This window comes from Athene noctua, chromosome 1, assembly GCF_965140245.1.
Source record: "Athene noctua chromosome 1, bAthNoc1.hap1.1, whole genome shotgun sequence".
NCBI lineage: Eukaryota > Metazoa > Chordata > Aves > Strigiformes > Strigidae > Athene > Athene noctua.
The window spans coordinates 143,091,722-143,107,661 of NC_134037.1; the positions used below are offsets into that span (position 1 = coordinate 143,091,722).

The following is a 15,940-nucleotide window of genomic DNA, read 5'->3' on the forward strand; positions in this document are numbered from 1 at the left end:
ATAATTTGTGAAAGATCCTAAACAAACACACAACCAATATAAATGTCTTCCTCAAGATCACAAACGGAAGTGGAATTTGCACTAGCGATGGGGAGAATCAGGACATACATTCCAGTTCTGGCTTTGGTGGCTAGTTGCAGGCCAGAACAACCTTCAGAACAAAAGTATTTATTAAATATTTAAATGAGGGGCAAGATTAAAGAAAATTCTTACATTAAAAAAATTACAAACCCCATACATATTATAATGTATATACAGAGCTAATGGCAGTAGCAAATGAAATGTAGTAAGCATCCTTGTATGTACAGTACCTATTAAAAAAAAAGGATGTGTTCATAATGACATATGTAGAACTTGCAGTCCTACTGTAATCTACCAGAACCATTCATCAATATTAAAAGTATTTCAAACCATTTCATGTTGTTCGTTAATTCTTTAGGGTATGGAATAAACACAGACTTTGTTTTAATTTAGATTATTCCAAACTACAGGATAATGCTAGTATTCCTTGACATAGCTGAAATACTATACACTTGTCCAACAATGAAGTAACATGAATCATGCCCAAAATAACAGAGTTTAGAGGTTTTTAAGCAGCATATGACGACATAATAATTTTTGGTGTGTATGGTTTTTATCAACGCATCAATTCTGCCATAAATTGCTGCTTTATGCACATTCATTTACTGTATTTATATTGCTGCTTTCTAACACTGTTCATTTTAGCAGTAGCCATCTTGGTTTGCTGACTAAAAAAACCAAAATACGTATACATGCGCACGGATGTCATTCCCCTGTACGTATGTATATGTACATGTGTACATATATATACATTTTTTTTTAATTGCTGAACAAAAATATATAGTAGCTTGTACCAGATCTACTGGGAGAAAATATGGCTGTTCTGACAGTCTGCAAAAGGAGGAGACTAATTCCAAAGGTACAAATCCACGGCAGAGAATGTCCAGCTGGCAGCTCTCCCTGGCTGATCCATTGTGCTGTGGCACAGCCCAAACCGCAGCTTCACAGATCGTCAGGTTGTAGGTCATTCAGGGCAAGACAGTGATGTAATCACTGTCATCAATTTCTGGAAAGAAATCAGTAAAATAAAGATGTTGTCATTGCAAATAGCTCCTCAGAAAGCCCACAGTAAGCAGGATGGCTGTGGCCGTGTTGCTGGGCAGGTATCAGTAACTCAGTTTGGTTTCTTGGTACTCTCTCTGCTATTACAGGGTCAAGGTTTTAGGCCCCATGTCCTATGGACTGGGTCCTCCAGGAGGAGGCAAAGCCTGCACTGTCTACTGTGAGCCAGCAAGCTCAGTTGTTAAACAGTTGTATCCACGTGAGACCCCTTCTTCCTGAGGAGCAGTCAAATGTCAGAAATCATGCATACTTAGTAAATCACATCAACAGCCAAGATAGCTATTGACTACAGCATAAAACACCCGTTCTTCTCTAAATAAATACCCAACAGAAAAGCTTTTCTCCCAACTAAGGAAGGAGAGCCTGAAAAAACCCTTTCTCTTTTAGACCTTGTCAGATGGATTATGTTTTTTTGAGAAACCAGGGGAAAGGCAGAAATTGACTGCTTGGGACTCCATCTCCACTATGGAAACCTACTGTCTCTTCAAGAAGCCACCCTCAGACAAGCTGTTCCTAGGCTAGAAAACAATGTTCAAAAATGTCCAAAACCCAGTATTGTGACCCCAGTCCCTTGAGGTGTTTTTCTGGTCCCACCAGAGCACTCAGTCCTGCCTGCACTGCAAAGCCAGATGCCAGTGCAACACAAGGGATGGGGCCAGAAAAGCGTGGTGCCTGCTTTAGGAAGCAATGGGGTGTTTTGTGTGGTGCCTACGTTTCAGAGAGATATCCATCATAACATTAACCTAAGCTCCCCCTGTGAGCATGTAATAAAGCAGTCTGAGAGGGAAGTTTGGAATGCTGCATAAGTGAAATTTAAATTAAAATTGAACAGAAGCAATTCCAAAATCATTTGATTATTTCAAAAAGCCTCCATTTTTATGGACAACCACAAATATTTTGATAGTGAAATGAAAGTGTTTGTTTTTGTCCTTGTGAGTCAAGACTAGGACATGGTACATCTTCTAGAAAAGTTAATGTTGCAGGGCCAGACAATAAAATATGTATTGCACCTGTTTCTTCCTGAAAATACATCCATGCCACTGCAGTATTTTCCATCTGTCTGGAGCATCAATGACAAGATACCAGAAAAACCTTTTTAGAACAAATGTAGCATATCTGCCTTAGTGATACAAATGATAATGCAGTGTTGGAGACACTGAAAACGTCTCTTTCCTACTGTTTCTCTCAGCAAGGTCTGTGCTGCACTGACCCCTAAAAATGCAGCTTGGTGCGTGTGGTGGGGAGAGCCCACCCCTTCCTGTCCTGTCTGCTTGAGCTGTTGCACTGTTGAGGCAGCGCCTGAGCTGTTGCACTGTTTGTTGAGTGGAAAAAACCAGCACCTGTTGTACAGCCAGGAAGGTGTAACTGCAGCACAGGGAGGCTGGCCCACACAACTGCATTTGAGCTGGTCTTAGTCCTGAGATATAAATCACACAGAAGGCTGGGTACTCCCAAGATTCTATTTCTTTATGATAACTGTAATTAATATTAACAGTAGTTAGTAGAAGGATTTCACTTGCTCATGCATGCTCTTACTGTGCCTCCCGTCACACGTAGTCAGGGACCCAGAAGAGTTTCAGGGTTATTTTTCAGCCTGTGACCTGATGGCTGCTGTAGCTGAGTGTCGTGCAGCAGCAATATGAAGAATGGCTTTCAAAAGTCTCAACTCGCAGTGAAGTGCAGGGGTCCGGCAGCTTGTTAGAACCACATTGGGTAAAACTGGTCCTCAGCCTTCCCTAGCCAAGAAGCATCAACATGCATGAAGGAGTGAGCTGTGGGCAACATCATGCTTTGCCTTCTGTATCTCTTGCAATTTTAACTTGTCAGTTTGTGGTGTAAGAGGGTGTGTAACCTGTGAACTAGGAATAGCCATCTTCCAGTGAACATAAGAGAGAAGGAAGGGTGTTGAACTTCTGTCCATGCAAGCTAGTCTTAGAGCTTAGCAACTATTCACCACAAACCTGTCAATGCAGTCATCTTAAAAAAAAAAACCCACAAAGGCAGAGTTAAGTTTCTCACCGTCATAAATGTCATCCTTTCCTGACTTGAACCTCTGGCTTATTTGTGAGGCCTTTTGTTTCTTTACTGGGTAGCGGAGGTTTATTATTAGTCCTTGATCTGGCTTTTCGTAAGTGTATATTAGGTCCTTTAATGTTCTGAAGATCCTGCCTGGAACACCTTCAGTAGTCTACAAGGAAAGGAAAATAAAGTTTGTTTGCAACTGCCCTTCACAAAGAGTCCCCTAAATGAAAGGAACACTAAGTTGTTTCTTGTTTACCAAGGAGCTGTTTTGTAAACAGATTTGGTGACAGAATATTGTAGTATCCTTAAAACGCTAGGGAACCTTGTTTGGTGACATGGTTACAGCACTGAGTGTAATAACCTCTCTTACCATCTTCTTTTTGAAAAAAGAATATCTGTTTAAAATACTGGCTCAGATGTGTGCTATAGCAATCCACAGCAGAGTGTCAAAGAGTGACAGCATTCCAGACTTCCCTCTGGTCTTAAAGCACAAGTTTAGAAGCAACATATTTATTTCTCGCTTGAACTGTTGTATTTAAATAACTATGTGACAAGCAGAAGCCAAATGTTTTACAGAATATCATCATTGTCAAGCAAGTGACATGTGCAGAGGTAGCGTCTGTGTCTGAGGATCCATATGAAAGTCCTGGGCACCAGCTTTCACTTTTAGGCAGGAGTTTATTATTTGTCCAGCTTTGTGACTTGCACTGGAGACTCCTGAGGCCAAACACAGAGGATGGCTCTCCTCAGCGGGGGAACAGCATTCTCACAAACTGCTTTTTAATGTTCATAGAGTTGGACTGAACTGCTTCCACGGCACAGCCCACAGTAATCTGTACAGAGGCTTGGCAGCCCTGGGGACTTGAGGACAGTGACAAGACAGTAAGCACATTAATCGGCTCTAATCACAGCAAGGCTTCTACTACTAGTCATTAAAAGTGAATGGGGCTTTGGTTTTGCTTCATTCACTAACAAAGAAACATGTCTATTTTGTTTGTGTTTCTGCATCCTTTATCTTCCATTCAGCCCTGTGTGGACCGGGTGCCACTGCCTCTGTGTACTGGCTCTGGCTGGGATGGAGTTAACTTTCTTTGTAGCAGCCTGTATAGCGCTGTGTTTTTGCTGTTGCTGGACAGCCTCGAACAGCCTTGAGGCTGTCTCTTTTTTACACTCTGCTCCCCCAGCGAGGAGTCTGCCAGTGCGCGAGATGCTGAGAGGGGACACAGCAGGACAGCGGGCCTGAATTGACCAAAGAGCTGTCCTGTCCCATATGACACTGCTCAGCGATCAAAGCCCAGGGAAAGCAGGGACATTTGTGCTCATGGCATTTGTCTTCTCAAGTAACCATTACGTGTGCTGAGGCCCTGCTTTCCAGGAGTTGGCCGAACATCTGACTCTTGATGGAAAATAATGATTAAACTCCTTCTTTGCTTGCTTGCATGCACAACTTTGCTTCACCTGTTAAACTGCCTTTTGTCTTAATCCAGGAGTTAGTTTTCTCACTTTTGCACTTCATGTTCTCTCACCCCTACCCCATCCCGCTAAAGGGGGGAGGGAGCGAGCAGCTGTGTGTGGGTGATTCACTGCTGGTTGGGGTCAATTTACTGCATTCTAGAAAGTTCATGGCTGAATCTGGCCCTTAAAAAAACCCAAACAATCTCCTTCCACCATTTATATATTATTTTAGTCTATTATTTTAGTAAGCCAGAACAATCTGACTTAAAAATTTGAAGAACAGAACACTTCTATATTCTTGGCAAAACCCCATAAGGGAAATCGGGTTTGAAAAAACTAAAAAGTGTTTTGAGTTATTATCTGCTGATAGGCATGACAGCAAACCCCACTAGAGTGGCTGTATTCCAAAACAGATTATTTTCTGTCAGCAAACCATTCTTCTTCATGGGAAATTGTGTCTTTTGTGCACAGTCCAAACCACTAATAAGCAAGAAATTACCAGCATATCAGAGATTGGTGTGTCCTTTACGGGGTGAGTTCCTCATTTCACTTTAATGCTACCTAATTGTTGGCAGTTCTGTTGGCTCTCCTACTACAAACAGAGGAGTGAGCCAGCTTTTAAGTGCCCTCTCACCTTGCCTTGGGTTTTGATTGATGCAGTCTGCTCTTATGCTTATTCAAGCAATGAGCAACATTATCTGGGGTCATCACTTCAGGTGCCCCAGAGTCACACAGAATTATGGATAGGTCTCTTTGAATCAAAAGGATCGTTGCAATATTCCAGACTCCTACAAGATGCTGGGTGCAGTGGCAGAGTTTTCAAATAGAAAAAGCTAATTAGAAACAGGAGCAAGTAACGGAAGGGATAGATTTTTTTTTTTTTTCCAATGCTATCAAAATGAAACGGTCAAATCAGAAAGCAGCTGGTCAACAAATAACAAATCCATTTAGGTTATAAGGGAATTCTACAAACATAATAGCTACTTATGAACTCATATGTAATAATAAGTATAACATTAAAGAGTCAAGAATTGAGAAGAGAAGAAAGCAAACTTGGAAATATTTTATAAGGTAATGTGTTCATGTATATTAATCTTTTTAATCAAGACAATGATCTTTAGTGCAGTCTGTACAGATGAAATGAGAGTTACTCACCTGTATTCTAAAATATCCTTGGTGGTCCTTGAAGATACGGTAAGTGTAGATGACTCCTTCAAAGCTGTGAAAAGCATTGTTGTATACATTATGCTTTTTATTAACTGTCAGACCACTGCAATTTGCTTAGACTGCCACAACTGATCTTGATGGACAGCTTTTGTTTTCATTTGTTTATTTGTATCTTAAACTGCAGTATAATGAAAGACTAAAACCAATCTAAAGGAATGCCTGGTGCTAAATAGCATCAATTTTATATATATATATATATATATATATATATATAAACAAATTTCCATTTGATTCATATATTGGAGCTTTCAAAATACTTGAGATTCTCTAAGTCATATGTTTAATTGTCTGTTTGCCAAAGTTAGTCATGCATGTTTTTTTCTTAAGCTTCAGAAACCCCGATATTTCTTTATCATGCCTTGCCAATTCAGTCCTAACCCCCTGTACGTCACTATGCAGATCTGTTTGATTTTGGAACAAGTTTACAGCACTCTTTTTTGCCCTGCAGTGTTAGACCACGTACGGTAAATGTAGCTGAGAGTGCTATGTTCATCCTGCAGTCACCACACTTCGCTTAGTACAGATCTTGATAAAGCACATCCAGCTAGCTCACCTCCACATCATCTGGCTGCCTGAGCTTTCCTCCAGCTTCTTAAGTGCATTTCCTATGCCAAGTTTTGTATTACTACAGCTCCAATAAATCTGGTAAGTCAAAGAAATGAAAATGCTTCAAGTTTATACATCCAGAAAGGGCTGGACGTCACTGAGAATTTGTATTACTTGTTCTGAGGCAGTAAAACACAAAATAGACCCTGTAATTCCACCGCAGGTGCCATGTAAGAGAAGAGAGTCCTTGCTTCCATGAGGTGCCCAAGTCCTAGCTCACCACCAGCAGAACTGCTTCATGTCACCAGAAACCACTTTGTCAACAAGGGAATAAACTGCAAGCAAAGGTCTGGCACACAAGTCATCAAGAACTGCAGTATCTCCATTAGCAGTGAGGAGAAGGGGAGCCATGGCTTGGTCAGCTCTCAGACTTTACACTGGGTTGGACTCATCATCAGACAACATTTTCACAGTGGAAAGACAGTGCTAACATGTACCCCTCCTTCAAAAATGGAGCTGTAGGGAAGATCTAAATAGCTATAAAGTCAAAAGTGAGGTGCCCTTCTTTCTCTGAAGTCATAGTCTAGGGGAAAATGGGCTGGCTTCCAACTAACTACCACATCCACAAGCGAAGCAGTCACCTTTCAAAAGACTGATCTGTAACTGAGAACAAGGATGAGAGATTCATCTGGGATATGACACAAGACTGCAATGCTGTATGGAAACAAGCTCATTGGCATGGAGTGATGGTCTGAAAGATTATCTTTGCAAAAGTCTTCTATCATACTGGTAGAACTTAGGAAGGATGTAAGGGGAGAGTGGGAGAAAGAAAGAAAAATATTAATCTAGTAGTAAAGAATGATTCTTTAGAAAACTTGAAGTTCACCTTTTGCATGAGATCTGCTGGCATTCCTCTGAAGCAGAGAGCAGGTGAGGATGTTGCCGTGGCATACACAGGAGCATGAAGTTGCAGAATGTTTTTCATGTAATCTGCTTTCCTTGTGAGAGTCCTCAAGTAATTGCAGCACCACAAATTCATACTATTATTCTCCTCATGCTGCCCCACACGGTGGCCCCTTGAGTTGTCTGCACCTTCATGTATTCCAGGTGTGATCATCTACCAGACTACTTCAACCTAAAATATGTTTGATTTGACCAGAGTATAGCTAGAGATGTATATTATTTTGGACATATACCTAAGAGCATGTATGATATTAGGGACTTCACAGTGGGCTGAGTCTCTGACCCCTGCTGCCAAAAGCAGACACTGTGTTGGAAGGAAGAGACGCCACATTTTAAAGAAAAATGTCTGCAAACAGCAGTAGTATTAAACACATGATAAGTTGTGCAGTAAAATTGAATGAGACAGAGGTAGAAAAGCAAAACAGAAGGTAGTCTAGAGTTTGCAAAATGAGAGAACACTTCCTATCTTGGAATACAAGATTACTCTAGCCAGGGGTTTCAAGGACTTATGAACTAAATCTAACACAGGCCTTTATATAAGAGTAATTTGATTCCTCTCATCTATTTTCCTATCCTCCTCATGTGTAATACCTCCCTAAACTTAATTTTGCAGCTATAACACAAGAAGGCTGTTGAATTCTTGGAGAGATGTTAGCAGAAAATGGCCTCCAGTCACCAGCACCCAGGATAAGACTCCACAGGTCCTACTTCCAAGAAAATATTTTTCCTTTGCATTTCCCAGGATTTTAGTTATTAGTATTTTTAATAATATGTGGGTGCTTGAACACACCAGGCTACTGATGGCTTCAAATATATTTTGATAATAGAAATAAAAGCTTTATCAAATACCATGGTAGCAGCTATTCAGAAGATGAACCAGAGATCACGACCGTGATCCAAAAAGGCAGTAAAGTTGCAAAGAAATATGTACCACAAATAAGCTGGGGGACAGGAGCAGTGTCTGAAAATAAGTTCTTTTAACTGGTATGCATGTTCATCAGAAGGACTTCAGCTGTAGCTACATGAATTGAGCTGTCATGAGGTAGAGTCTTAGGTAGAAAACTTAGCTTAGGGGACTTGCATATAAATGGTTACTCTGGAAATAAACTATTTTGTTCTAAAAAAAAGTTACTATAAACTGGGATCAGGATAAGACTTCCAGTCAGAATAGATTTACTTTAACCCAAAGAGTTGCATTGCAGGGGTGCATCTTTTGTTGTTTTGTTTTTTTTTTTCCTCCTTGAGATACCTGTGTAAGTTCATATGTTTCTGGCTTAAGAGTATTTTATAAATGTGGGTGTTCATTCTTGAAACATAGAAATAGAAGTCAGAAAAAATAATACCAGAAACCAATCACTTCTTGAAACTCGTCCTTTACCAATCATCTAAATTTTGAAAGGTTACTGTCTAGATATTATTTGGCTACTTTAATTTTTACTAAGTAAACATGAAACAACCATTAAAATTAAAACTTCTGTTTCCACATTAACTACTAAATGCTTACCAACAGCTGCATATGGTATAGATTAATAACATGCCTGGTCTGAGCACAGGAGAGATCCAGGGGCAGAAAAGCAGGATGAGAGGAGGAGCTTTTTTTTGGAGAATGAGAAGTTGAACCGTAAGGAGAACAGTAGCAAGAGCAGTAGGTCTTGACTGAGGCACTGTCAGAGACCTGGGACAGCTTTGTGTGAAAGCTGCAGTGTGCTGTGGAGGAAGACATATCAGCAGAGCTGTGCTCCATGCCCGATTAGGAATGAGATGCTTTCAAACTGGTCCCACCATTCTGACTCCCAGATCCTCCATGAGAGTGCCTTCCACCACCATACCCCAATCTTTAGAGGACAAAAAAATGTTGGTTGTTTTCTGTAGCAAGAGGATCAGTATCTCTGCCCATGGATCAGACAGTTTGAGAGGTGTGCATCAACCACGTCAGGTGCTAAGCAATGTTTTAAGATGTGATTCTAATCCAAAAGTTGTCTTGAAATAGCAGTGAGAGTTTCAGTGTTGATTGCCTCCAGTTTTAGGACAGTTTGCCTAGTCAACCACTGACAAACAGTCCAGTCTCCGAGGTAACTTTATTACCATCCCATTTGCTTTCACATCTGCAAGCCAGTATCTGTTATACCATTGCTGCCGCTCCTACAGTTTAATTATTATGTTTGTTAATGCAGGAGTTGGTCAAATACACTAAACACTGAAGTTATTACCAGTTTTTAACACTAAAAATTCACAGAGACTAACTGTAAGTCACATGCTTTTTCATATGCCTGCCCAGACCACTGTCAATAGACAGAAAGAAGCGTGTCTGCAAGCTATCACAAGGTAGATCAACTTTGTCCTTAAGCAAAAAGAAACTGGAAGCAACTTTGTTAGCGTGGCACCAAGCTTAAACTTTATGTCAGCTTGCATCTGCCTACAGTGTACTCTGTAGATGTGCCCTCTATTACATCAGTAGTTCAAACTCACTGGACACACCTAACTAGCCCTTTACACTGTCATCTACCTCTACTTCATGAGATCTTAACAGTCATCTTCCCATGTCAGGGACTAACGTTGTCATCCTTCCTCTGTGCCAGGATCCCCATTTGTCCCTTCTGACAGGTGCCCTTTCCCTCCCATTCTCCCTGCCCTCTCCACATCCCCTACATTGTTTCCTTCCACACCATAATGAAAGTAGGTTGCCACATCTCCCTCCCTGAGAGCTCTGTTTGTCCCCCGCTTGCCATTTCTCTTCTCCTTACTCTGTCACCTCACGGATCTCCTTTCTTCTACCCACCAAATCCATAGTGCTCCATTTCCCTCTCCCTTTTCCTCCCTTTTCCTTTATTTCAAAAGAAAGGCATTTTTGATTATTGATAAGACACTTTTTGATATTTTTGAATTAATTAGATGTGGTGTTAAAAATTTTTCATCTTATGCTCAAACACATCCTCAAGGAAAGTGTAAAACCTCATAAGGTCAAACAAAGTCTCAGAGTAACTAATTTATAAACTTTGAATGCATTAGGAACAGATCAGTTATAGATGAAAAGCATAAAACAGGTTTCTTGAAAGGGAAATAAAAGTGCTATTCTCTAAAGGAAAAGAAAATAATAAAATTGTAATAGTGGTAATTAACATTAAGGACTAGAAGTAGCAATTTTCTATGCCCATCTTGTTCATAGACTTGTCATATGAATTTGAACAGGACAGTACAGCTTTCTGTCTCAGCTTATGTTCTTACATCAGGTAAAATACCTTTGAAATACAAGGCTAAGCTTTCGTTAGATAAAAAGCCTATGAAAGAACTGTTTTGTAACCTCGCGCAAGAGTTTTCAGTGTCTCAACAGTGCTAAAATGCTATTTACTCATGATTAAAGGGGCAGTAACTTTGGGTAAGGTTCTTACCATGTTTTGGCAGGCTAGCTATTTTCTCTGGGCTCCTCTTATTGTCTGCAGAGAGAGATCAGCACCAGCAGACTACAGTTAATCTATCCTCTGTTGTATAAAACATCTTTTGCAAATGCCACCTTCTCGCTACTCACTATAAATGAAGCCTAAGGCAACCAGCATTACTTGAATACATATACACACCCCCTTGGAGTCTGTTAATATTAAGGAAGAAGTATTAATGTTAGAGAAGATGAACGCTTGCTTGTCTTTGCTTCTATCCAAATACTCATAAAAACTTTAGTATTAGAGTACTTACAAAACACAGAGACACAAAGCTCCTTCCATGCTTTCACTCTCTCGTATTAAATAGCTACCATTTCTGGTCTTGCTCATCAGTTCTTCACAGGTTTTTCTTGTTATCTTCCCATGAAAAAATGGGAACTCCATGGACAAAAGAAAACGAGGTCTCTCACCTTTCAAAGCAATTCCAGAGAAAGTCAGCAGCCTGACATTAAAAGAAGACTTATTCCAAATGCAGTTGTCTGCAGACAACTGTAATTGGAGGTACTAAGTACATACACGAGTTCATCTGTGTTGTTTATGCTCACCTGTCTGTAGTGAAGTTGGTTACAGCTCAGGATTGCAATGAAGGCAGGAAATGATAAATGGTTTGTCTACACTGGTCACAGTCCACATCAGGAGGAAGGTCTTTTGTCACGTTTTATCGTCAGACATTTGAGTTAGGTATCATACTTCTAAGCTATGCAATAACTAAGTTGACAACTAAATACAGTTATATTTTTAAGTTAACTTTTATGTTTAAAGTGGCTCAAAGCCCCTGCAAATAGGGTTCTTGCTCATAGTTTTGAAAAATGCTGCTTGGTTTGATTCCATTCCTTGCCAGACTTGTTTTCTAACACTGTTGTTCAGTTGTTTGGTTTTGTTGTGTGTTTTGTTTTGTTTTGTTTTGTTTTTTCGTATACATGATTTTTCAAGTTTTTGTGAAAGTTAGTGAGCAATATTTGAGAATGAGATGTTTCAAAATGGAGCATTCTTCCCCTCTCTTATTTTTAAAGTATAGCTATTTTATCAAGAAATTCTGCTGTCTCTGCGACATGATTTAGGGAATATGTCAGGAAAGAGAAGGGAGTAAAACAGTGCCTTTTGCCACCCCTGGGCAGCAAATGTCAATTCAGGGATGGGATACAGCCATGTGTAGAACTGCCTCTCCCTAATGGAGGAAATGCTGCCCAGCTCCATGGGAGATGCTCTCCCAGGCATTTCATACTTCCCCTGCTGGAAGCCAAGGACCAGGGAAAGAGCACACAGATCTGGAGAAGCAGGAGATAAGAACCAGGCTGGGCACTGTTTGTGAGGGAGAGCAAACTGGAGGAGGACATCCCTCATGTTGGGGAAACAGTGATTCAGATGGCAAGAATGGAAGGAGAGACAGCCCTCAAGGGAGGGGAGAAGGATCTAGGACCTCTGCAATACAGCCTAGTCTTGAGGTCAAAATGGAGTCCAGATACACGAGTGCTGGCACTGTCATAGATCTTCCTGATTTCCAAACATGCTGTTTGCATGTTCATCTCCCAGCTCTGACACCTAGGGTCAACTCTTTCCGAACTATGAAGTCCTTGTGGTTTGTCATGATTTCCCTGTTGCCAAGCCATGCTGGTGACCCACTTGATATGAGACAATGACCCCTGCAATTTCAGTTCAAGATGGTAACATCTGGCACCACTGCTGCCACTTACCCCATTATTATTGGTGACATTGGACCTGTGTGGTGCAATTCCTGGATCCACCTTGCTGATGATCCACACAGAAGACAAGATCATCCAGAGTGGAGCTGGGGCTTTTGGTCAGTGCAGAGGAGCCCCTTCCTGGAAGCTGCTGTCACCTTGACTGGTGAAAACCACTGCGGGGAAGCCTGGTCTCATTTCTCACCTGCAGCTCGTTCTTATGTTGGCTGTGCTCATAGCGGTGACAGAGCTTGAAGCCACTCTAATTCATGCTGCAGACAGTTTGTGACAATAGGGACTTCTCATTTCAGAGTTAAAAAAGATGGAGAACTGCTCCAGGTTCTCTGTGGCCTGGAAAGGTAGAATGGCACTGATGCCCCAAGGCAAGGGTTGAGGCAGTCACATGGGACTAAGCCTCTGGGCATTATCACTCAGATTTTAGCTACACCAAACCAAGCTGTGGCTGTTCTGAATCTGCTCTTAAAATCACTTTACTCCACTCCAAAATAGGATTGGGTTGTTTTTTTTCTCCTCATCCACTGAAGGAGATTTCTCAGTTCTTGGGATAGCCTCTTGAAGTGACTAACTAGCCTTTCAGATGTCAGAGAAAGGGGAAAATGTGAAGTTATTTTTCCTAGAGACTGCCTCTTGGCCTGCTTCTACCCCTACATGGAAAAAAAGTGTTAGATTATAATTTCCTAAAAGTCTTCTGTACATCGGAACACTTACATTGTTCTGTCAGTCTTGAGTTTTCTCAACTGAATTCAACCACTTCCTTCAGTCTTTTTCCACAGGCCAAATTTTCTTGCAATTGTTCTCTTTGTTTTTCTCTTGCACCACTTTGGCTACTACTTCTATAAAAGTTGATGCCTATAATTGAATGAAATCTTTTGATTAGAAGAATGAGGATAGTTAGCTACTGTGCCTTGCACAGAACAGCTGTTACAGAAACATGACCTGTGACATTTTGGCAGCAGGGCCAAGTCCTGGATGACCGTATACCTAGTTTGTTTTCTGCCAGACTGCTGTCTTTACCCATTTTCAGTTTTTTCTTCTGTTAGTGTAAAACTTAGTGGGGCCTTTTCATAGTGACACCTCATATTATCAAGTACATTTAGTGCTGTGCTTCTATAACCTCTCCTGTCTGCAGCTCTAACACATCAAAGCTCTTGATAGCACCTTCTTAGGAAAGCTGAGGAAGAGTTAGGTTGCTTGACAATACCGAGAGAGTTAAGTGTTCAGTGAATAATCGGAGAGGGTGTGGGGAGATCAAAAGCTGTGGTCAGAAGTGGCTAAAAGCAAAGCCAGGTTTGATACAATTGTGAATAAAGCAGGAAGCTTAAGGGTCATTTGTTCTTTGACCAGATAGCAAAAAAACACAAGATAAGAAAACAGGAAGAAAGCTGAATTGTAGCTAAGTCTCCTGAAAATTTGAGTTCTCAACGAGCTACGTTGCTAGGCAGTCACAGTACTGTGGCTTACTGTACAAACTGAACCAATAAAGGCTTTTGCAAGAAGTACTGTTATAGTAACAGATTATATTTGATTTTGCAAAATTCACAACTGTAGCATGATATCTACACCAGTCTGTACTTTTGCAGTATGTTGTGCCTGGGTACAAAGGTTTTTTTGTGATACTTGTTGATGGCAAGATTTACTTTAGACTGAAAGAAAAATCATTATGATGTAAATTCAAGAAGAAATTTAACTAGTGTGTCTATTACTTATGGATTCCTTCTAGAGCTGTCTGTGAAGTGCCAGAATAATTTCCCAAGGCACCAGAACTGTGCCATTAGTTTTCTAATCAAATATAAACCTAGGAGGAAAAGCCTGAATTGTGACCCTCTTAACATATTGTCTGTTTCTCAAAATACAAGTAAATTGAATATGATCCTTCAAAATACAAACTTCTCTGTGCTAAAACTAGAATTAAAAACTCATTGAACCAAACAATTAAAAAATATTATATATCTGTAAAATACATGAGTATGTGTAAGTAGTGGGTTTTGGTCTTGATATTATCTAGAACCTTGCTTAAAAACTTACTTGCAAGATAGAGTCACGAAATAATGTTTTCCTTCTCACTGGAAACCCTATTGTCAGGGTTCTCAGTGATCCATATTCAATTACTCCCCGATCTTATAATATTTTCAACTTTTGGATTTAATTCATACACTTTGAAAAAAAAAACAAACAAAAAACCCCAAACCAAACAAGAAAGATCAGAAAACCTGAGAGATGAAAAAACCCCCAAAGTTTCCATTTAATGACAGTTTTCAATGTCATTAAACTGAAGAAACTGGTGGCATGAAGTCTCCCCTCAAAGAGATCTTAGTGCCTCCTGAAAGACTTTGACCAGCCACGAACTACACTGCGATATGGTTTTCCTGCACTGTTTCAGCTTCTCTAATCAAATTCATGTGGCTAGGTTTGATCTTCTCCAGCATAACTGTATTTGAGCATGGTAACTTTTCTCTTTTTCAAGGACAGTTTCTAGAAGTGACCTGAGTGGAGGCCAGGTGAGGATTTCCACCTGTTCTGTGGATTTCAGAGCCTAAGAGCATCATGTTGGCAGCTTGTTCTTTACCTGTGAATCACTGCCCTGTCTCAGAAAGAAACATTCTCCCTAACTAGTCTTTTACTAGTTTTCATTATTTTGCAAATAATTAGATTAAGATTTAGGAAACTAGATTACAGTTTAGCTCTTCAGCCAAAATTAGATCTCTAGTTCTCCAGCCTATTTAGCAAGCCTCTGTTCTTTTTGACAAAAATTAGGAGAGGACAACATTTATCAAGGGCTTTAGGCTGTTAACAGCATGCTTGGATTTGAATTGCTGAGCCTAGCAAGAACACATTTTTCTGTCACTTGATTGAGAGGGGAGAAAGAAATGACTTGAACTATGGCAGCACAGCTATAACTGACTAATTCCTGCTGATGGAGTTCTCAGTTCTGTTTAATTTTGACTCCCTTTGGCTGATAAAGTTTCCTGCTGTTACTGTTGCTCCTATCAAATTCATATTCAAACCCAAATGCTCCATCTCACAGCATGAAAGCTTTGTGAAGTGATTCTCTGACTTGGTGGCTCTGAAAATAACTCCACTGCACTGGTTAAATTAATCATGAAGAAGGAAGCAGGAATGAAAATTAGTGGCATGAACACTTCAGTTTTTCTTTGGAAACCTGGGAGTTTATCAGCAAAGCTCATTTAACTCCTGTAGAGGAGAGAAAGATAAGAATATGTGATCACATAAAAGACTGTTATACTCTATGTATACAGATGTGCTCCATTAAAAAGTAACAAACTAAACCTTAATATGCAGTTTTCCCAGTGTCTCAGCTCTTAGCTCTGCAACTACAGACTGGTAGTGTGTGACAAGCCTTCACTGTTTTGCTTTGCTGAGTCCCTCCTATTTGCAGCTCCCTGCCTCACTTCTGTGACCTAGAGAAGACATCTGTTTGGATAT

The 15,940-nt window shown here is 40.4% G+C and overlaps 1 protein-coding gene across 1 annotated transcript; it reads right to left on the reverse strand.

Moving 5' to 3' along the window:
* Positions 1–1,049: 1,049 nt before the first annotated feature.
* Positions 1,050–11,177, reverse strand: SH2D1B (SH2 domain containing 1B). The gene is made up of 4 exons (XM_074928386.1): positions 11,047–11,177; positions 5,776–5,839; positions 3,163–3,331; positions 1,050–1,087 (listed from the first exon to the last, which is right to left on the reverse strand). The coding sequence occupies exons 1-4, from the start codon at positions 11,175–11,177 to the stop codon at positions 1,050–1,052; spliced, it is 402 nt and encodes a 133-aa protein (XP_074784487.1).
* Between the last annotated feature and the right edge of the window lie 4,763 nt (positions 11,178–15,940).

What these genes read in the sequence shown, in the direction of transcription:
- SH2D1B (XM_074928386.1), bottom strand. Translation starts at nt 11,177, where the DNA reads ATGGAGTTCCCATTTTTTCATGGGAAGATAACAAGAAAAACCTGTGAA. An exon ending in AAGGATATTTTAGAATACAG is followed by an intron (nt 3,332 to 5,775) that starts GTGAGTAACTCT and finishes CTTTCCTTGTAG; the next exon opens with ACTACTGAAGGTGTTCCAGG. An exon ending in AAAGGATGACATTTATGACG is followed by an intron (nt 1,088 to 3,162) that starts GTGAGAAACTTA and finishes ATTTCTTTCCAG; the next exon opens with AAATTGATGACAGTGATTAC.